The 22,170-nt window shown below is 45.0% G+C and overlaps 1 protein-coding gene across 1 annotated transcript in view; it reads right to left on the bottom strand.

Annotated features, from left to right (window-relative positions):
* Positions 1-9,378: 9,378 nt before the first annotated feature.
* LOC311329144 (3'-5' RNA helicase YTHDC2-like) overlaps positions 9,379-22,170 on the bottom strand; it is a gene marked incomplete at its 3' end in the record, with an annotated part of 26,084 nt that continues 13,292 nt past the window's right edge. Inside the window, exons 19-30 of the mRNA XM_084463020.1 lie at positions 22,157-22,170; positions 21,284-21,556; positions 20,625-20,751; positions 20,219-20,427; positions 19,100-19,295; positions 18,499-18,605; positions 17,747-17,866; positions 16,255-16,451; positions 15,460-15,607; positions 11,522-11,610; positions 10,865-10,933; positions 9,379-9,493 (exon numbers count right to left, since the gene is read on the bottom strand). The exon at positions 22,157-22,170 is cut by the window's right edge and continues 106 nt beyond it. Coding sequence (XP_084319146.1) covers positions 9,379-9,493; positions 10,865-10,933; positions 11,522-11,610; positions 15,460-15,607; positions 16,255-16,451; positions 17,747-17,866; positions 18,499-18,605; positions 19,100-19,295; positions 20,219-20,427; positions 20,625-20,751; positions 21,284-21,556; positions 22,157-22,170 — 1,664 coding nt within the window. The remainder of the gene's footprint in view (positions 9,494-10,864; positions 10,934-11,521; positions 11,611-15,459; positions 15,608-16,254; positions 16,452-17,746; positions 17,867-18,498; positions 18,606-19,099; positions 19,296-20,218; positions 20,428-20,624; positions 20,752-21,283; positions 21,557-22,156) is intronic.

Raw genomic sequence — 22,170 nt, 5'->3', positions numbered from 1 at the left:
AGCTGTTGGTCTCACAGGCGATGGCATCAGAGAACTACCTGAAAACCTGAGGATAAAGGGATGAGCAGGAAACTATGGTGCTGGCGGCGTAGTGATTCTGGCATAAGGGGAAGAATCAACTCGACATGAGACATGTCAGACCCTGACCTGGTCTAGCCGGGTAGCTAATCGCTGATGCATGCTGCTCGTGCCTGGACGTCTGAAGGGCCTGGGCTCACAGCGCCTTGGCTCAAAGGACCCGGGCGATGAACATCTACTGCCGAGTAGTGAGATGTGAGATGAGCGAATTAGTGAACTGAGTACATGAGTCTTCCAAAAGTCCTGAGTTAACTGTAAGTGTGCAAATATGCATAGACATTTCACCAACACAAACATGCATGGATACCTGCATTGATAACTGGCAGAGCAGGCCTTCCGGCTCTGGCACCTGGCATAGCTGGTCTGGTCTGAGTTCTGCCGACCGGCTGCCTGGGCACTGGAACATATAGTAGAGGTAAATTAGCTCAGATTAGTCAACTCAAGTAGTACTCTTTTGGGACTGTTGAATGCACTTTATTATATTACCTTCGTCACTGGAGTCATAGCGTGTATTTCGCTGTCTCTTCCTTGTGTCTTGGGAGTTAATCCATTGATGACTGCTGCTCAAACACCTTCGCCAAGGCACTGGCTACTTCATAATGCTCTGTGTGTTCCTCAGCAGACAGAGGTTGTCATGGCTCCTCTTGATGTGCTTGTGGAGGTAGATCTGGGAGGTATAGGAGAATGGGCACTCAGAGCAGGAGAACACCCAAGTCTTGCACAACTCTAACATCACAGCTAGGAGAGCGAATGAGAGAGACCATTAAAAAGGATTATCTCACCTGTAGTACAAGTTCAAATATAGAGTGATTATACATCATTGTAAATGAGAGCTTACTCTCAATTGATTCACGAGGTTAAATAAAGATTGAATGAATATGTAGCTAGTGGGGGGTTACAACCACACAACTGTGGAGAGAGAATGAGACACTTGGTTCCCTCCTCTACTGGTGTTCATGGCCATGGCCACACACCTGGAATACTCCAACCCTGATTTAAAGGCATAAAAGTGGGGAACACATTCTTGAGACGGTTCCTAAAACTGGAGGGAAAAAAAACGGGAAAATGATCTTCCCTCTCCTCATCACTCACTTCTGCATGGGGCTGAGCTCTACCCTGTCATCAGTGGCAATACATGGGATAGCGGCTCAGCACACAGGAGAACTGCACAGAGAGGAAGGAGGAGAGAGAAAACCAACAACAAAAAAGGCAAGAAGGGTTAATAACTGAGCGAATCTTGCAAGTTTGCACTACAGGGAAGCAATTGCTCAATTTCCCTGATATTGTGGCGTCACTGGCGTCAGTGATGCGTCTTATGAATCTCACATGTCTACCGCTAACATTAACTCAATATCAATATTCCCATTTGTTTATCCCGTCTATGGAAACGTATGTGCATTTGTACTTACGTGTGCCTGCCTATATTGATGATCAGGTGTTTCTCCACCTAAGGGCTGGCCAGACAGAACCATCAGAGACCATTGGGCTGAGCTGAGGAGAGAGCGACATGTTAGAGTGTGTGTGTGCATATGTATATGGTGCTCTTCTGTTAATACTCATGAGGGCATTCAACTGAACAAGACTCACAGAGCCTGTGGTGCTGTCCCAGGACTGCCCCTGGCCACGCCTGTCCCCGTCTTAGCGCCTCTATTAGTAGTCCACATCATGAGTACCTATTATGCAAAATTTGGATTTGTATGTGAGTGAAAACGTAGTACACAATTCTTTACCCGTTTGACAGAATGAGCAACCATTTCAACAGTTAAGAGTAAAATGAAATCCACCAAGATGACTGCTGTAACCAAATGAGCCAAGATGGCTGCTATAACAAATCCTGCTAGCTAGCCTAGCTCCGTTGTTGGGGCTTCTAGTATTGTTAACGTTAACTTCGGAAAAATGAATGCCTAAAAACAAACACATACTAACGGTGTCGTGGGTTAATGCGAAATCAATGAGTAAGCTAATTATCGCATTTCATTCCAAGCGATGAAACAGTATGAACGTGCAGGAGCTCGCGCGAGCCTGCTAGACTCCACCATGCCCGAAAAAGGCTAATCACGTTAGCTGGCTAGCTAGTTAGCTAACATTGGAAAGAGAGCATCTGCATATAGATAATCATTACAAAAGGGTAGCTTGCACATAACGTTGGTGCTTTATCTGGGACGATACCAAAATACATAGTATGTATACATTGAAATTGAGATACTTACATGATCTGTGTTGTCGCGGAGACAAAGACAGCGTGTCTTTCTCAATCGCTTTTGTTCAGAACGGACCGGAAGTTTAACCCGTTCTCGTTCTTCTTCTTCTTCGCTGGGTTTAGTGGCGGATGTGCATACCGCCACCTACTGGCACAGAGTGTGTAACTTGTTTGTCTAGTTCTTCGTGTCACCTAAGAAAGTAGCCCAATGCTTTGCATTCTACGTTCACTGCTCAGCGTTCATTGCTCACATTTAGGTTGCAAAATTAGGACTTTATTCATAGGCATATTTTTTATCATTATTTTTATTAGGCCTAGACTGCAAATCTTTAGTGTTAATATTAACTGTAAATGAGAAATTACACACAAAACAGACATGCAGGATTTCTCCTCATTATTACAATTCTGTAACTGTATGACTTCAAAATTGATTTTAAAACCTAAGTAATTTACAAATGTTCTGACCCACTGTGACACATTTCCAATAAAGTCAGATTGGGACTGTGATGTAACCACATTGTCACGTTATTTAATTACATCGTAGTTACGGATTTAAGCAGCAGTGGCGGCTACGTTCCCTTACAGTGTACTTGAGGACGGCTATTTTGGTTATTTTGCGACTGAAAAGGCAAGTGTCAGCTAGGTGTCAGCTAGGTCCGCTGCTGGTGACGTCGCAAAGTTACCACAATTACACCAATGTGTCCCGTCAGTTTTACGTACTGTGTTAGTAGGGAAGACGTTCTCAGCTTGTTTATGGAATAGCCTACTGCAAATAGCCGCTATCCTAAATGGCGAATTTACCATGTAATTCCAAATGTTTGATGTAGGTATAAAGGATGGTCTTAATGCTCACTGACGTGACGTGCTTATTGGGAATGCAATTGGTCCTATTTAATATTTAATGTGTTTCTCAATGCTTTTGTTTTATATTTTCATAGATTTGACTTCCTGAAAGGTGTTTCGAAGCAAAGAGGTGAGATTAACCCTTTGCTTTATGTTGCCATAATCCTAAATCTATTTGATGTTGACTGTAAAGGGATTATTATATTTCACTCTGATATAGTTTGTCCTCAAAACAAATGCAAGTGAGAAGCCTGAGACATGGGAGTGAGTTCTGGCAGGACACTCATGCATGGAGCTGTGACAGTGTATATTGGGGCACTATTTAATATTTGTGTTGTTTACATTTTCTGCTATAGTAATTAGACTTTATAGCCTTTTATAAATTAAGCGGTACTCACTGTCCAGTGCATCACAGGTTTTTAACTTGTTCATTCAGCCCAACTCTGTGCTTAAGCTGCCTATAGAAGCAATTACTTTTTTCATGACAGTAATACACTTAATGCCCAAAGGCACACCTCTTAATCATTGATAAGATAATGGTCTGGGGTTGTTTTTCTGAGGTTGCCCTAGGTCCCTTAGTTCCAGTGAAGGGAAATGTTAATGCTTCAGCTTACCAATACATTTTGGACAATTCAACTTCCAACATTGTGGGAACAGTTTGGGGAAGGCTCTTTTCTGTTCCAGCATGGCTGTGCCCCAGTGCACAAAGCAAGGTCCATAAAGGATTGATTGATTGATTGACTTTTATTTATTTTTAAGACAGGGACAAGGTACAGTAGACATTTACCCTATAGAATAGGGAGAGATGCACTGTACAAGGTTATAGCTAAAACAGCTAATTTCCACGGGCAGTCACTGGGCAAATACATATACAGTCTTAAAATAGTGGGGCAAATAGTATACAGTAGGAGAGTAACATACATAGAAGGAATACAAAAAAGTTATATAGCAGAGATTTCCCTCATCCCTATACCCACATCCCAACCTCCCCAGACCCTTAAAAAACAAACCCTAAGTACAGCCCCCATACATATGTGCACACACACATACACATACACACACACACTTGACTACAGGAGGCATGGTTGTGTGAGGTTGGTGTGGAAGAACTTGACTGGCCCACACAGAGCCCTGACCTCAACCCCATGAACTAGAACGGATATTGCGAGCTAGGCCATCTCGTTCAACATCAGTTTCTGACCTCACAAATGCTCTTTTGGATGAATGGGCAAAAATTCCCACAGACACACTCTGAAATCTTATAAAAAGCATGGAAAAGAGTGGAAGCTGTAGCTGCAAAGTCTGTGTGTGTGGGGGGGGACTCCATATTAATGCCTATGTATTTAGAATGGGATGTCATAAAAGCCTTCTAGGTGCAATGTGTAGGTGTCCCAATACTTTTGTCCATATAGTGTATAGTGCAGGCCTAAAGTGTTATTTCACTTTGGTAGAACATGTAAAAATTCATCAGTCTTAACTTGAAGCCTCTTTATTCAGTTTCATCTTGGGGAACTAATCTAAATGTCATACTTCTGAATTAGGAAATTTTAACACCCCTTTTTGTTTTTTGTTCTTGTCTTACAGGTGTCTGCCGCGGTCACTGCACTGTTGCTACTGCAACCACAAAAACAGCTTTTGTCAAAGCTTTTTCTTAACAAGCAAACCCAATTTTACGAATCCATTTTGAGAACCCAATTTTATGAACCCAATTTTATGAACCCAATTTTACGAATCCAATTTTGAGAACCCACTTTTGAGAACTCTCTTACCAGCCCTTGTTTTAAAAGCATTTCTAATTACAAGCATTTCCCTTTACAAGCCTCTCTGTCTTGCCCCTGTTCTATACCTTGTTTTGAAAGCATTTCTAATTACAAGCATTTTCCTTTACAAGCCTCTGTCTGTCCCCTGTTCTATACTGAAGCAAAGAGAGAATAAATATAGGCTAATTGATTTTTCATCTGAATAGCCATAGATTTATAAAAGTCCATTTAGTCTCTTTCCTCTATCCTGTGAATGATAAACAGGTGGTACTAGAATACAAATCGTTGTGTAAGTTTCTTTTGTCAGACCTAGTTAAAATTGTATAGCAGGCTATTTAATTTCAATATCATACTTGATATTAAATTGAGGGAACTGAATTGCTTTCATTAGAGTTGACATTGTTAAGTGATCTGTGACATTGTTAACAAAACTTTGGATCAAACACTCTTGATACAGTATTTCAGTATTTGCTCTTGATTTGTACAGTGATTACATAAAACATTTCATTTCGCTGCTGTTCTGTTAAGGAGTCTAGCTGATCAAATTCAAAAGTCTTTGAATACAGTTCATCTATTTGAGTAGCTCCAACAGTCTAGGTCTTTGAATTGAAAAGTAAATAAATCTTTGGATTGGTTTGAAAAAATACTTAAGACTAGTGTGCAGCTGACTGAATATCAAGGTATATTGAGGCAATATTTCATATTTAGGAGATTTGTGGATTTGGAGTACAATAATGCCAAAGAAAGGTAAGAAGTCCCACGTTCTAAGACAGCGCTGGCAAGGGTCGACTGAGATTCACCGTGCAACTACAACTGAACAGGAAGAATGTGCTGGTCCTCAGAGCCCTGGAGAGGTCAAGGTGTCTGCAGCGTCTCGTGCTCAGAGTGTAACACAGGGAGGTCAACGTGATGCATCGTGGGTACCACAGGTATCTTATGCAGACATTGTAAAGAGAGGACTACACAGTGATGATCCGTGTGTACCAGGGCCATCTCATGATTACCAGGTAAACTACAGTCAAAGTGATGTGCCATGTCAACCACAGGTATTGTACGCAGACACTGTAACATATCCATGTGTAGCAGGACCTTCCCATGCAGACTCTGTAAACCTGGGAGATCAGCCTTCTGTGAAACGTGTCTGTGCATCCCGCAGCCAGGATTCTCCTAGATACGGCCCATTCAGAAATACCCAGTGTACATGTAATGCACTAACTTTCCTTGCATTCCTTCATGAGAATGAAAACATCACCACAGCAGACCTCAACCTCGTTTTGGATAAGGGTGACGTTATGTATCAACACGCCAGGAAAAGGTTTCCTCAGCACATCTTTTTGACTACTGACGAGCTACCCCATAAAGCCCCAGCACGCAGGTTTACACACCATGTGAACATGCAACACCTTTCCAGATATGGCACATTAGGAGATCCGCTACCCGGAGCTGTAGATGGCTTTCTGGACCTAGAGGCAGGATTGAGCTGCTTGTTATCAGATGTGCAGTATGCGTTGCTGTTGATGACAGGGTTATGTATTGCTGTATTCAGAACCAGGACAGGCAGATATGGCTTCTTTGACCCACACTCTAGAACAGCTGATGGTTTGCCCCCCCTCCCGGGTTCACGCACTAGTGGTAGGCCTACTGCTGTCATGCTGACATTCACACATCTCAGTGATATGATTGACAGGCTCATAAAGTATCACAGGATTTTGGGCACACAGTCCTCCTCTAACTATGAGTTGAAGCCTGTGGAGTTTTACAATGTGAATGATGCTCTTCGAAATGAGTCAAGCCTGAGTGCTCCAAAGGTAAACACTGTTGTCATTGATGTACGTGAAGTACTATCCACTGATATGGAAACTGAACCAGAGCCATCAAGCTTGAATTCTGTCACATCACATGATGCTCCACAAAGTGAGTCAAACTCAACTGCAGCAAGGATAAACACTGATGTCTCTGATAACATATTACAGGGAATGTCCAGTAACATCACTTCTGTGAGACACAAATCAAACTCATCTGCTCCACTGATACATACTCTTGTCAGTGATAATGTCTTATATGACACCTCCCGTAAACTGTCAAAATATACTAAACAGCAAAGAAGAAAATTTAACAGGAGACTATTGCTCACTGAAAAGGCATCACAAAGAAAGGAGAATCAAAAAAGGAATGAAAGGGCAAAGTATGCTTCAAATGAAACATATAAAGCAAAGAAAAAAATTAACTCAAGCAGGAAATATTGTAATGAAGAACTCAGACAACGAAAGAGAGAGTACGTTACCAACCGCTATCGTATCAATTCAGAATTACGACAAAAGAAAATAAATAATATAGCAGCACGTTATAAAGAAAATTTTGATTTCAGACAGAAACGAAAACGGCTTCTTAACAACAAATACAGAGACCATGTTGATTTTAGCCAGAGAATAAAAGAGCACCTTAACAACAAATACAGAGACAATGTTGATTTTAGCCAGAGAATAAAAGAGCACCTTAACAACAAATACAGAGACCATGTTGATTTTAGCCAGAGAATAAAAGAGCACCTTAAGAACAAATACAGAGACCATGTTGATTTTAGCCAGAGAATAAAAGAGCACCTTAAGAACAAATACAGAGACCATGTTGATTTTAGCCAGAGAATAAAAGAGCACCTTAACAACAAATACAGAGACCATGTTGATTTTAGGCAGATGCGGCGATCTTATATCACTCAGCGTTATGTACATGACCAAGCATTCAGGGTGAGACACAGACAACTAATGAGACAGCGAATGCGAGACAAGTATAAGAACAACCTTGCATTTAGGAGCAACATGAAATGTGCAGCGAAAATAAGAAGGAAATACAGATGGATAAACTGTGGACAAACACGTGAGAGTGACAACCCTGTGATCAAAGAGGCCATATCTCTTTTCAGATCAAAAATAAAGGCCGGCCCCACTTACGTGTGCACTGTCTGTCATAAGGCATCATTTCCAAACCAGGTACGACCCTGCACAAGGTCATATTACATCAAAAATCCAGCCGTGGTTGCAGCATGCCTGACAGGAAATTATGTCCATGTGTGTCATGATGACTGCAGGAATGAACAACAGTGCAAGGTGCCTGATGAGAGAAGGAGAGAGTGGATTTGTTACACCTGCCATAATCATCTAAAGAATGGAACCATGCCAACCCTCGCTGTGGCAAACAAGTTAGAGCTCGCCGACATCCCTCCTGAACTGTCTGATCTCAACATACTGGAGAGACATCTCATAGCCAAATGCATTACATTTGCAAAAATTATTCCTCTTCCCAAAGGCCGACAGAGAGCAATCCGCGGTAACGTTGTTTGTGTCCCATCGGAGGTACAGGAGACAGTCAATGCTCTGCCCAGACTGAGAAGTGAGTCTCAAGTCATGAGAGTAAAACTGAAGAGACGGTTGTGTTACAGAGGTCATCAGCTGTTCCAGACTGTTACCTGGTCTAAGCTAGTGCAGGCGCTGCATAAACTCAAACACATTCACCCACAGTATGAGGATGTTACTATCAGAGATGAGGCTGAGTTATGTGACCCAACACTTCCTGATGATGATGATGATGACAATGACGATGATGATGATTATGATGAAGCTGCTTTGATGGAAATTGACAGGTGTGAGAGCAATGCACTGCGTGAGGCAGAAAAGGATCCTGAAAATGAGCAACAAAACAATGACGTGCTGCCTAGTGATGACGGTCAACCTCAGGAGCAGAGAGATGATCCAGAACAGGAGGGTGACATGCCTAATGGAGGTCTTGCTCTAGAATCATGCCTTCAGCCACGTGATGTTTCAGAGGAGATATTATGTTTTAGTGAAGGAATCTACTCTGTTGCCCCTGCAGAAAGGAATACTCCAGTCAGCTTTTTCAGAACGCCTAAGCTGGAAGCCATGTCTTTCCCTGTTCAGTTTCCCACTGGTCAAAACACACTGGATGAAAAGAGACCCATTAGATTAACACCTAGTAGTTATTTCAAAACAAGGCTTTTCGGTGTCGACAATCGGTTTGCCAGAGATACAAACTATTTGTTCTTTGCACAGTTTGTGACTGAAATACATTTGGCCACTTCCAGCATGACAATACAGTTACGTAAAGGAAAACCTTTCACCAGAGATGGACGCAAAATAACTTCTGGAATGTTACAAGACCGACGTGAGATTGAGAGACTGGTGAGAAATAAAGATGCAGTCAGATTCATGCAGCCTCTGAGAGGGACACCAGCCTACTGGGAAAAAACAACCAAAGATCTTTTTGATCATGATCAGACAGTTGGGAAGTCCTACATTCTTTTGTACATTTTCAGCAGCAGAAATGCGTTGGCCTGAGGTGATTGAGGCAATAAAAACTCAGCAGGGTGAGGAGGTTAATTTTGAGGAGCTTGACTGGTCCACAAAGTGTGACATACTGAGAAGCAATCCTGTGACAACAATGCGCATGTTTGATAAACGTGTTGAGGCCTTATACAGAGATTTAATCTTGTCTCCTGCGCAGCCCCTTGGCAAAGTTGTTGACTACTTTTACAGAGTGGAGTTTCAACACAGAGGAAGCCCGCACATACACTGTCTCATATGGGTAGAAGGTGCACCTGTGTTTGAGCAAGATGATGATCAGACTGTATGTAATTTTGTGTCCAAATACATCACAGCCCAGCTACCCGATCCACATACACAACCTGAACTGTATAAGAAAGTAACAGAAGTGCAAATACACAGCAAAAACCACACAAGGACATGTTTCAAAAGTCTAGGCTCTGGATGCCGTTTTGGATTTCCCAAACCACCCTCCAAAGAGACAATGATAACAAGACCTGGAGATGATCCGCTTGAACTGGAAACAGCAAGGGACAAGCTTAGACCACTGAACCTGCTTTTGAATCAACCTGCCGCCGCCTCCCTGAGTTTAGAGCAGCTACTGGCTCAATGTAACTTAACACTCTGTGATTATGAGGGATACCTGCAGATGATGAACAAATCCAGCGTACTGGTACTGAAACGTGACCCAAAAGACTGCTGGGTAAATGGATACAACCCCTATCTACTCGATGCTTGGGACGCTAACATTGACGTGCAGTTTGTACTCAATTATTTCAGTTTAATACATTACATTTGCACATATATATGCAAAAGTGAGAACGCTGTAAGTGAGTATCTTAAAACACTGATTCTGAACTCAGGAACCCGGGAGTATGCAAATGAATGTGATGAAATGAGGGAGATTATGCAGGCTTATTCCAAAAAGAGAGAGGTCAGTGCTCAGGAGTGTGTGACTCGTGCATGTGGAATTAACATGAAGAAGTGCTCGCGCGGTGTCATATTCATACCAACAGATGACAACCCACTGAGAATGAGTCGCCCCATGGCATACCTAGAGAGCACAACATCAGAAAGTGACAATGTGTGGGTGACGTCTTTGACAGACAAATACAAAGCCAGACCTGAAACACCAGAGTTTGAGGAGATGTGCTTGGCTGATTTTGCCTCTACTTGCAGAATTGTCTATGGCCGACAGACAAAAGGTAAAAATGTTTTGCCCCTGCTGAATGACATGGGATTTGTTCAAAGGAGAAACACAGACAAGCCCGCTATCATCAGATATTATCGCACATCACAGGAGAAATATCCCGAGAAGTATTATGGCACATTACTGAAACTGTACATTCCTCACCGATCAGACCAGGAACTGAAAAGACCGTCTTTACCCACGTATGAGTCATTCTACAATGGTGGCTGGGTTCAACTACCAGGTTCTAACTATGGAGAGTATGTCCCACACGTTGTCAAACGAAACAGAGACAAATATGAGAAAAACAGTGAAGAAATTGAGAATGCAATGGAGGAGTTTGAACAGAACAGAGGCGCGATTGATGAATGGTGTAATCTGGCGCCAGAATCCGAAGCAGTGAGGTTGGAGTGTATTGAAGAACTGGTGGCAAGAGAGCCAGATCATGAACATGTACAAGAGAATGTCCCAGAGTACAGTAATCAGGCTGCTGCAGCAACAGAAGTCAGAGCCATCAGAGAGCCCCCTGCAATAGACCCCACACTGTTACGCCACATGTATCAGAATCTCAATCAGAAACAAGCATGTGTATTCTATGCAGTTAGAGACTGGTGCATAAAGCGCGTCTGTTGCCTAAATCCAGAGCCGTTTTTTTATTACATAAATGGTGGTGCTGGAACAGGAAAGTCACATCTCATCAAGTGCATCTATTCAGAGGCATCTAAGATACTGTGCAAGCTGCCGAGACGTGCTGAGGAGGCTGACATATCAAACCCCACTGTCCTGTTGACTGCTTTCACCGGAACTGCAGCCTTTAATATATCAGGTACAACACTGCACTCTCTCCTCAAGCTGCCGCGAAGCCTAAAACCTCCATTTCAAGGACTTGGTAACAAATTGGATGAAGTCAGATGTGAACTTTTAAATGCTGAAATCCTTGTCATTGATGAAGTGTCCATGGTGTCAAAGCCCCTTTTTGCCTATGTGGATGTCAGACTCAAGCAGATCAAAGGCAGCCAGAGTCCCTTTGGAGGTATGTCAGTCATAGCTGTTGGAGACTTTTATCAGCTACCACCTGTGAGACAGTCCAAGACCCTCTGTGTATATGACCCACGTGAGCTTGACCTCTTGCAGGAACACTTTCAGATGATAACTCTCACTGAGATTATGCGTCAGAAGGATGATGTCGCCTTTGCAGAAATGCTGAACCGCATCCGCGTGAAAGACAAGTCACATGCGTTGTCTGAAGCAGACAGAGCTTTACTGTCACAGACCATCACCGAACCAGCACTTTGTCCAACTGACGTCCTGCACATTTTTGCAACTAATAAACAAGTTGATTCGCACAACTCTGCAACATTGGCTGTGCTCCATTCTCATATCACCATCATTGATGCAGATGACTATAAAAAGGACCCACACACCGGCAGAATGGCACGACAAGTCAAACCATTTAAAGGAGGCAAAGATGATTTACCAGATACACTCAACGTTGCTGAGGGTGCTCGTGTGATGCTCACCAGAAACATAGATGTGTCTCAGGGATTGGTGAATGGATCGTTCGCTACACTATTCAGGGTAGTAACCTCCGAACAAAATGGTTTTGCACACGTCACTATGCTTGGGCTCAAAATGGATGATGAAACGGCTGGAAGGAATTACTGTAACAGAGTACCAGGAGGACCCAACAATCTAGTGTACATTGAGAGAGCAGAGGATAATCTGAAACAGAAAGGAGTGGTACGCAGACAGTTCCCTATAAAGCTTGCCTTTGCTTGTACAATACATAAGGTTCAAGGTATGACAAGGACATCAGCTGTAGTCTCGCTTAAACACATTTTTGAACCTGGCATGGCCTATGTAGCTGTCAGCAGAGTGACCTCTCTCAGTGGACTGCACATCCTGGATATGGATGAGAGAAAAATATATGCCAACCGAGAAATCACTGCAGCCCTAGAGACCATGAGATAAGTCAGCTTGGACGACATGATGCCTCTTCTTCACATCAAACAAACATTAAACAGACATGACACTCTGACCATCATTCACCATAACACAGAAGGATTGCCATCTCATGTCAGTGACATCAAGAGCCACCATGAACTGTGTCTTGCAGATGTTTTGTGTCTCACAGAAACCCACCTACAAGGCTCCTTGGTTGCACAGAGTCTCCATTTAGAGGGCTACAACATGTTCAAACGCAATAGACACCTGTCCTACACCAATTTTCCACAAATAAACAACATAGGTGGTGGTGGAGTTGCTGTTTATGTTAAAAATCACATTAGAGTGTGTGAAAAGCGGTACATAGATAACGTAACTGACCTTGAGTTTTTGGCTTTTAAGGTTGAGGCCCCAGTGAGCGCATTGATTGCAGCCGTATACAGACCTCCAGACTACAGTGTGAGATCATTCCTGTCTAACCTGGGAAGCCTTTTGGACTCATTGGAGATCATGGATTGTCACCCCATCCTTGTCTGTGGCGATTTCAACGAGAATGTATTTTCCAACGCACGTAAGCCAATACATGAGCTGTTTCAGTCCAGGGGATATGCACAACTCATCACTGCTGCAACCACAGAGAAGAACACACTGCTGGACCTCATTTTCATTTCTCAACCACAGCATTGTCTCCATTCTGGTGTAATGAAAACCTATTATAGTTACCACAACCCTGTATACTGTGTAATGTCCTCCAACAGCTCATGAAGAAGCTGAGTTTTACATATGAAGATGCAAATTATTTGTGACTAACTTTACTTGTGCAAATGACTTGTGACTAACCTTAAAGTAATATTTTCAATATGAGCTTCTTTATCTGGTCTACACAGTATGTGATCCTGAAGTTTTACAACAAAAATAAGGTTAACTTATATAAAGCAATACATATTTGACAACATTTTTCAAGCAAACCTTTGTGGAACCTAAATTATTAGATTAAAGTATTAATGTATTCAGATTAAAGCATAATTTAGCAGTAATACTTTAACAGAGCACATTTTAATAGATCACAATTTATCAGAAATGTAATACTATATTCTCAATGCAACCAAAGTAGGTGGATCCTCCGTTGCAGCAGGCCTCACCACCTGGCCTGCTGCCCCAGCCTCACAGAGAGTGAGAGAGTTAGAGGCTGGGAGGGTGGGAGGGACGGACGGAGGATCCCACCTCACAGCAGAGAGGGTGACTTTGATAGAGGGGCTCAGACCCCAAGGGTCCCGGCACCCTCCTCAACACAGAGAGGGGCTGCCAAGCCTGACCCCAACTGCCATTCGAGGTGGAACTGTCCCCAGCCCAGGACAAGTCCCAGTCTGTACCTGCAGCCCTCAGGCGATCAAGAAGTTGTTTCAAGGTATGGTGTCAAAATAGAAAATGGTGTTTTATAACATCACATTTTTGTATGTTCTTAGTTGTTGTCCTTGGGATGCACTCTGAAATAATGTGTCTTGCTGCAGGTGGAGTTCATTGATGAGAGCGGACCAGAGGTCGATGCCCAGGTGGAACACAGAGAGAGTGTGTACCTCCATCAGGGCAGCCTGCATCCCCAAGCCTTCCCCAGAGCCCCCCGCAGAGAAGGCCCCTGCAAGAGCCCCCTGTTAAAGGATCCACAACACCACTGTGCTTCTGCCTACCAGCCAGTCTCTTCTACTGCTCTCCTGCTGCAGAGAGGTTACCACACCAGGACCCCATGCTGCCCCTCCTCAATCATGGACTCTTGTGACCTGATTCTTGATATATGAACATTGACAAAACAACGAGATTGGAAAAAAAAGGAAAGTAGCCGCCGGCCGGCCAGCGAGCAGAGCGCCGCCCCAGACCTGCTGCTGCGGATGCTACACGCCTCCAGCAGAGGGCGCCCTCAGTAACATCGACAGAACTGTCATTTATAATGCTTCAATTCAAATATGCATTGTATAACCCACTGACAGGTGGGCAGAATGTAAATATGTAGTAAATAAATCTTTTCTTGCACTGTTAAGGTGTTTCACGTCTTTCCGTCTGAAACAGGCACTGAGCAAACACTACAACGTGGGTGTGATGCAACAACCTGCATTTATTACTGCATTAATACAACCATAAAAATGGCTCAAAAGAACAGACTTAGTCTGTTGTAAATATTAACTCTCCTTAACAACTTCACATTCTCCTAACCCCCCTTTAATATCCAAAAAACGGAATACAACTATTATGTCTTTAAATAAACTTACAAAAAGGTTCACAAATCAGTTCAGCTGAGTAAAGAGTAAAGTAAACATTTCTGTCCTGGACAGAGAAAGATGAACCCCTGCTTCCAAGCGTATGGTTGCTATGGCTTCCTGCACTCCTGTCTGAGGGACACACCTTTAAACATACTGTCATCAACATCAACACATAAAACCAGGGTTGTTGGTGCTGATCCCAACTGCCAATAGAAGTCTGTTAACTGTCAATCAACACACTGGATTCTAACACTGTCCCTCCTAATTAAAAAATGTACCTGGTTTTAGAGATTTTGTCTCTTTGCATCATTTCAAACTTTTCCTAAAAGCAATCACCCAATTTCATAGAACAAAAGCCATGTCCTGTGTTGACTTCACATAAACAAAACGTTCAGGCAGGTTCACTACTACGTCATCGAACATTAACGTAACATAACAAGGTGAACGAGGGAACCAACCCTGGGGGTTAAAACCAAATGCATCTGGACCTGCAACTTTGCTGCTATTTAATTTGTGTAATGCTGACATTAGAACAGACGGATTCAGAAAAAACAACATTGTCCTTATAATCTCAGTTCCATTTTGTGGATTGAAAAAAACAGCTGCCATTTTTACATGGTTCAGTCTTCAGGGGTTATGGCTCTACGGTATATAAGGTGAGGGCTCTATATAGATATTTAAATGTTGGACTTCAAGTAATTTTCTGGGTAAAAAGGTTTTCTCACGGTAATTAGCGGATAAAGGAAAGCCTGGTCTAGATACACTCTCCTTTCACGCACATTCAGCACAAAGTACTAGAGGCGCGCGTGGGGCCGGGCGGGGCCGGGCGGGGTCGGGCGGGGCCGGGCGGTACCTTCGCTGAGGAGGTGGGGGAGGGGGTGCTGTAGGAGTCGGTGGACCTGGCGGAGGAGTGGTCGTCTGAGGAGGGTCTGGACAGGAGGGAGGAGGAGCCCTGGGGCTTTGTGGTGTGGAGGGGGGCGGGGGACAGCCTGGAGGACGACCTGAGATGGGAGGAGTGAATGAGTGAATTATATCCTTCATGCATATCTATATATCCATGTGTACATATATATATATATATATATATATATATATATATATATATATATATCCATGTGTATATATATATATATATATATCCATGTGTATTCCCTGCCTTGCTCTGTATATTCTTCTTGTGTGTCTTTATAATGTATTGATACAGTACCTCGGAAAATCGATTACAGTATCGTGGGAAAACCCCATTGCGATGTGCTGTTGTCTGGATCTCATGGCCGAGCCCTGCGTATTAGACTGATGTGACTATTAGACTGATGTGACTCAGACCTGCTATTAGACTGATGTGACTCAGACCTGCCCTGCTATTAGACTGATGTGACTCAGACCTGCTATTAGACTGATGTGACTCAGACCTGCCCTGCTATTAGACTGATGTGACTCAGACCTGCTATTAGACTGATGTGACTCAGACCTGCTATTAGACTGATGTGACTCAGACCTGCTATTAGACTGATGTGACTCAGACCTGCCCTGCTATTAGACTGATGTGACTCAGACCTGCTATTAGACTGATGTGACTCAGACCTGTCCTGCTATTAGACTGATGTGACTCAGACCTGCCCTGCTATTAGACTGATGTGACTCAGACCTGTCGTGGCCGGTGTGTGGGGGGAGGGGGAAGTGGTCGGGGGTCTCCGGGGCGTCTCCGTTGCCGGGGGTCCTCCGGCTGGTGTTGGCCCTCCAGGAGGAGGTCTGGGGTGGCTCGTCGGGGCACATGGGCCGGGGCCGCTGGCCGATCCCGGTGGGCTGCTGCAGGCCCGACGCCTGCTCCTCCGCCCCTAGCACCTGGGACACCGCTCAGTCCAACACTCTGCTAACACTTTGCATTACAGCTCGGTAATAACACGGTAATACCAGGGTAATACCAGGGTAATAACACGGTAATACCAGGGTAATACCAGGGTAATAACACGGTAATACCAGGGTAATACCACGGTAATACCACGGTAATACCAGGGTAATAACATGGCAATTACCATTAGTTACTAGTTACCTGTGTGGTTACCAGGGTAATACCATGTAAATGCTTCTATTTTGGGGTAACTACGCAGGTACTGTAACGAGTACTAGTAACTACTGGTATTTGCAGGTAATTTCCTAGTAATAAATATAGATATTAACATGGTACTACCGTGTTAATACTGTGCACCTGCACACAAACGGACGTGCTTCGTCAAAACGTCACGTGGAAAATCAACGTTGACTTAAAATTTTAAAAATCCTAGGGATTGTCATGAATATTTCAGTAGCGCTGGATGGAGAGTGTGTGAGCGTTAGTGTGTGAGTGTTGGATGGAGAGTGTGTGAGCGTTGGATGGAGAGTGTGTGAGTGTTGGATGGAGAGTGTGTGAGTGTTGGATGGAGTGTGTGTGAGCGTTAGTGTGTGAGTGTTGGATGGAGAGTGTGTGAGTGTTGGATGGAGTGTGTGAGTGTTGGATGGAGAGTGTGTGAGTGTTGGATGGAGTGTGTGTGAGCGTTAGTGTGTGAGCGTTGGATGGAGAGTGTGTGAGCGTTGGATGGAGAGTGTGTGAGTGTTGGATGGAGAGTGTGTGAGTGTTGGATGGAGTGTGTGTGAGCGTTAGTGTGTGAGCGTTGGATGGAGAGTGTGTGAGCGTTGGATGGAGTGTGTGAGTGTTGGATGGAGAGTGTGTGAGTGTTGGATGGAGTGTGTGTGAGCGTTAGTGTGTGAGCGTTGGATGGAGTGTGTGAGTGTTGGATGGAGAGTGTGTGAGCGTTGGATGGAGAGTGTGTGAGTGTTGGACGGAGAGTGTGTGAGCGTTAGTGTGTGAGCGTTGGATGGAGAGTGTGTGAGCGTTGGATGGAGTGTGTGAGTGTTGGATGGAGAGTGTGTGAGTGTTGGATGGAGTGTGTGTGAGCGTTAGTGTGTGAGCGTTGGATGGAGTGTGTGAGCGTTGGATGGAGTGTGTGAGTGTTGGATGGAGAGTGTGTGAGCGTTGGATGGAGAGTGTGTGAGTGTTGGACGGAGAGTGTGTGAGCGTTGGATGGAGAGTGTGTGAGCGTTGGATGGAGTGTGTGTGAGCGTTAGTGTGTGAGCGTTGGACGGAGTGTGTGAGCGCTCACCGAGACCAGGGCGCGCAGCGTGGCGTCGTCCAGCTGGGACCAGGATTTGGACGGGCAGCGGATCCTCCGGAGGAACAGACTGTGCCACTTCTGTCTCAGCTGGAACACCAGCTCTGCCACCTGAGAGAGAGATAGAGAACCTCAACACCAGCTCTGCCACCTGAGAGAGATAGAGAACCTCAACACCAGCTCTGCCACCTGAGAGAGAGATAGAACCTCAACACCAGCTCTGCTACACCTGAGAGAGAGATAGAGAACCTCAACACCAGCTCTGCTACACCTGAGAGAGAGATAGAGAACCTCAACACCAGCTCTGCCACCTGAGAGAGAGATAGAGAACCTCAACACCAGCTCTGCCACCTGAGAGAGAGATAGAGAACCTCAACACCAGCTCTGCCACCTGAGAGAGAGATAGAGAACCTCAACACCAGCTCTGCCACCTGAGAGATAGAGAACCTCAACACCAGCTCTGCTACACCTGAGAGAGAGATAGAGAACCTCAACACCAGCTCTGCCACCTGAGAGAGATAGAGAACCTCAACACCAGCTCTGCTACACCTGAGAGAGAGATAGAGAACCTCAACACCAGCTCTGCTACACCTGAGAGAGACAGACGTCCGTCTGTTTAAATGACTCCCCTGGGCTGAGGAGCAACTGTCTCAGACTCTGAGACGATGAAGCACAAAGTTCAGTTAAACATAAACAACAATGTCTCCATAATACGCAATCATACTGTAGGACTTCCTCCTTACCTCTCTGTCCAGTTTAAAGTTGAGCCACTCGTCAATCTTCACCTGTGCCAGGTGTGCTGTGGAACGCTCCTCCATCTCGCTGTCACTGCTCTCATTCACCCCCTCGTCTACACCCAGCACAGGAGCACAGGAAACAGGAAACAGGAACACAGGAAACAGGAACACAGGAAACAGGAACACAGGAACAAAGGAGCACAGGAAACAGGAGCACAGGAAACAGGAACACAGGAACACAGGAAACAGGAACACAGGAACAAAGGAGCACAGGAAACAGGAGCACACGAAACAGGAGCACAGGAAACAGGAACACAGGAGCACAGGACACAGGAGCACAGGAAACAGGAACACAGGAAACAGGAACACAGGAGCACAGGAAACAGGAACACAGGAGCACAGGAACACAGGAGCACAGGAATGAGTACACCCTCGGCACCATGGACCGATCAGGGACCACACACAGACACGTAGTACTGACTAGAAGCATATTTAACTAGAAGCATGTATAATAGACTACAAGCATATATAATAGACACAGACACGCAGTACTGACTAGAAGCATATATAATAGTGAGTGAATTCTTGACAGGCAGTCAGGAGCTACCTTTGAGAACCGCCGGCTCTTGGAAGGCAGAGCTGGGTAATTTGGCACAGCCTCCAAATATAGTCAGGGAGAAGGGCGACACGGCGGTGCAACAGCGGACGCTGGCGATCCTGTGGGCTCTGGTCATCTCGTCGTAGATCAGCCAATCGGTGGGCAGCCCCTGCACGGCTGCCGCCTGCCCATTGGCTGGGGGGATCTAGGCAGGGAAACGCAGGGTTTTACCTCACGGGGGCTTCTTGCAGAAAGCTGTTTAAGTGGTCAGGAGAACTGGACCCCGGAGGGGGTGAGAATAGAGCCTGAACACCCAGTTACATTAGAGATGAGAATAGAGCCTGAACACCACAGTTACATTAGAGATGAGAATAGAGCCTGAACACCAGTTACATTAGAGATGAGAATAGAGCCTGAACACCACAGTTACATTAGAGATGAGAATAGAGCCTGAACACCAGTTACATTAGAGATGAGAATAGAGCCTGAACACCACAGTTACATTAGAGATGAGAATAGAGCCTGAACACCATGGTTACATTAGAGATGAGAATAGAGCCTGAACACCACAGTTACATTTAGAGATGAGAATAGAGCCTGAATAGAGCCTGAACACCAGTTACATTTAGAGATGAGAATAGAGCCTGAATAGAGCCTGAACACCACAGTTACATTTAGAGATGAATAGAGCCTGAACACCATGGTTACATTAGAGATGAGAATAGAGCCTGAACACCAGTTACATTTAGAGATGAATAGAGCCTGAACACCATGGTTACATTAGAGATGAGAATAGAGCCTGAACACCACAGTTACATTAGAGATGAGCTGAACACCATGGCTATATTTAGAGACAATAGAAGCAAAAACGTGTGAATGACTATGCAACTACAGGATGAGTCAAACACCCAACGACAAACTTTCTTTAGCCTTCAATGTGAGTGAGTGAGTGAATGTATGAATGAGTGAGTGAGTGAGTGAATGTGTGAGTGAATGTATGAATGAGTGAGTGAGTGAGTGAGTGAGTGAGTGAGTGAGTGAGTGGGTGGGTGGGTGAGTGAGTGAGTGAGTGAGTGAGTGAGTGAGTGAGTGAGTGAGTGAGTGAGTGAGTGATGGTGGTGGTCCTACCTTCTTGTACGTCGGAGGCTGGCTGAGCACAGAGGTGGGGTGGAGACGGACCCTCTTCTCCTTCGCCCCGGACAGCGAGCCGGTGTCCCGGTCCACGTGGATCAGGTTGGGGTACAACCCCGCCACCAGCGCCGCCTTCACCACCGACCAGTTCTCAGAGTTCATGTTCACATCCCGGATGTCCCCGCCCCCGCGTGCTCGCACCAACCCTGGGGACCAATCCCAGTCACACACTTCACTATGATGGACATGTCCTTTCTCATTATAGTTTTTTAGCTAAAGCTCTTTTAACTTTGGTTGGATTTTCTGCTACATGAGAACAAGTCGTGGACGGTGGAAGGAGGGACAGATAATGAGTACGATGTCTGAGGTTCTCTAGGTTCTAAAGGTTCTCCAGGGGACCCACCGATGGCTCGGAGCTGCCCGAGCAGCTGGGTCCTCATGCCTATGATGATCTCCATGGTGGCCTGGGACAGGAAGTTCTTCTCACAGAAGGATCTCTCCCAGCCTTCGCTGTGGGCCTTCTGCCAGGCCTGCCCCACAAACACACACCTGTCAACCGCCATTCTGACACCACAGTTACACATTCTAACCCTAACCCTGCTGTCTGTTAACTGTGTTGACTGTTTGGATTTGTTCTGTTGTCTGTTAACTGTGTTGACTGTTTGGATGTGTTCTGTTGTCTGTTAACTGTGTTGACTGTTTGGATTTGTTCTGTTGTCTGTTAACTGTGTTGACTGTTTGGATGTGTTCTGCTGTCTGTTAACTGTGTTGACTGTTTGGATGTGTTCTGCTGTCTGTTAACTGTGTTGACTGTTTGGATGTGTTCTGCTGTCTGTTAACTGTGTTGACTGTTTGGATGTGTTCTGCTGTCTGTTAACTGTGTTGACTGTTTGGATGTGTTCTGTTGTCTGTTAACTGTGTTGGTTTTAAAATAACTTTGACATTCATTTTCAGACCCACCCCCCTTCCCTCAAGAGGCTTTGCAGGTCACTATTCTAAATAAAAATGTGTTCTTAACGACTTGCCTGGTTAATAAAGGTTAAATTTAAAAAAGGTAAAAACCTGGAAGGCTCGGAGCAAGGCCATGTGGTCGCTGAAGGTGGCGGCAGTGAAGCGCTTGCGGCAGAGCATGGCCGCCCTCCTCTGCGAGGCCTGGGCGGGCAGCGTGAAGGGGTCACGGTGCGCCAGCGTGCAGGCGATGGTCAGGACGGGGTCCAGGCACTTCAGCACCACGCCGCACAGCACCATCTTGCCCAGGTGCGGCTCCACGGGCAGGTCGGCCAGGTGGTGGCCCAGCTCCGTCAGGTCCTCCCATGGGTCCATGGCGTCGATGCTCTGAGGGTTAGAATGAGAGAGAACAATGGGTCTGTTTGGTTCCGCTAAGAAAAACACTCTCTCTTTTACTCTTCCCTTTGAGAAACCACTGATCTAATGGATTACACTTATTTAATCCAAAGCACTTTCCCTCTCATTCACCCATTCACACACACATTCACACACCAATGGCGGCAGCTGCCATGCAAGGTGCTAGCCTGCTCACTGGGAGCAACCTGGGGTTCAGTGTCTCGCCCAAGGACACTTCGACATGTGAACAGGAGGAGCCGGGATTCAAACCCCCGACCCTGCGGTCATTGGACGAGCCGCTCTTCTTGTCTTTGAAATCGAGAGTTTAACATGTTTTTGAATGATTTTTCACAGTGCCCACCCACATCCATCGTATGACCAACACAGTGGTAGATCAACTTTATCAACTTTATCAAAAGTGCTAGTTTTGTCAACGTTATGATCTGAACCATTGTATATGATCATAAGTAACCTTAAAACAGGGCTAAACATGATTTTTCCCTTTACTACTCCTTTAAGTAAAGACATTGTTAGGGTCTGGGGGGGAAGGTTAGTGGTTAGGGTTTGGGGGGGAAGGTTAGCGGTTGTTACCTTGAGCATCTGTA

The sequence above is a fragment of the Borostomias antarcticus genome, assembly GCF_949987555.1.
Source record: "Borostomias antarcticus genome assembly, contig: scaffold_60, whole genome shotgun sequence".
NCBI lineage: Eukaryota > Metazoa > Chordata > Actinopteri > Stomiiformes > Stomiidae > Borostomias > Borostomias antarcticus.
This window is presented reverse-complemented; position numbering and strand designations above follow the sequence as displayed.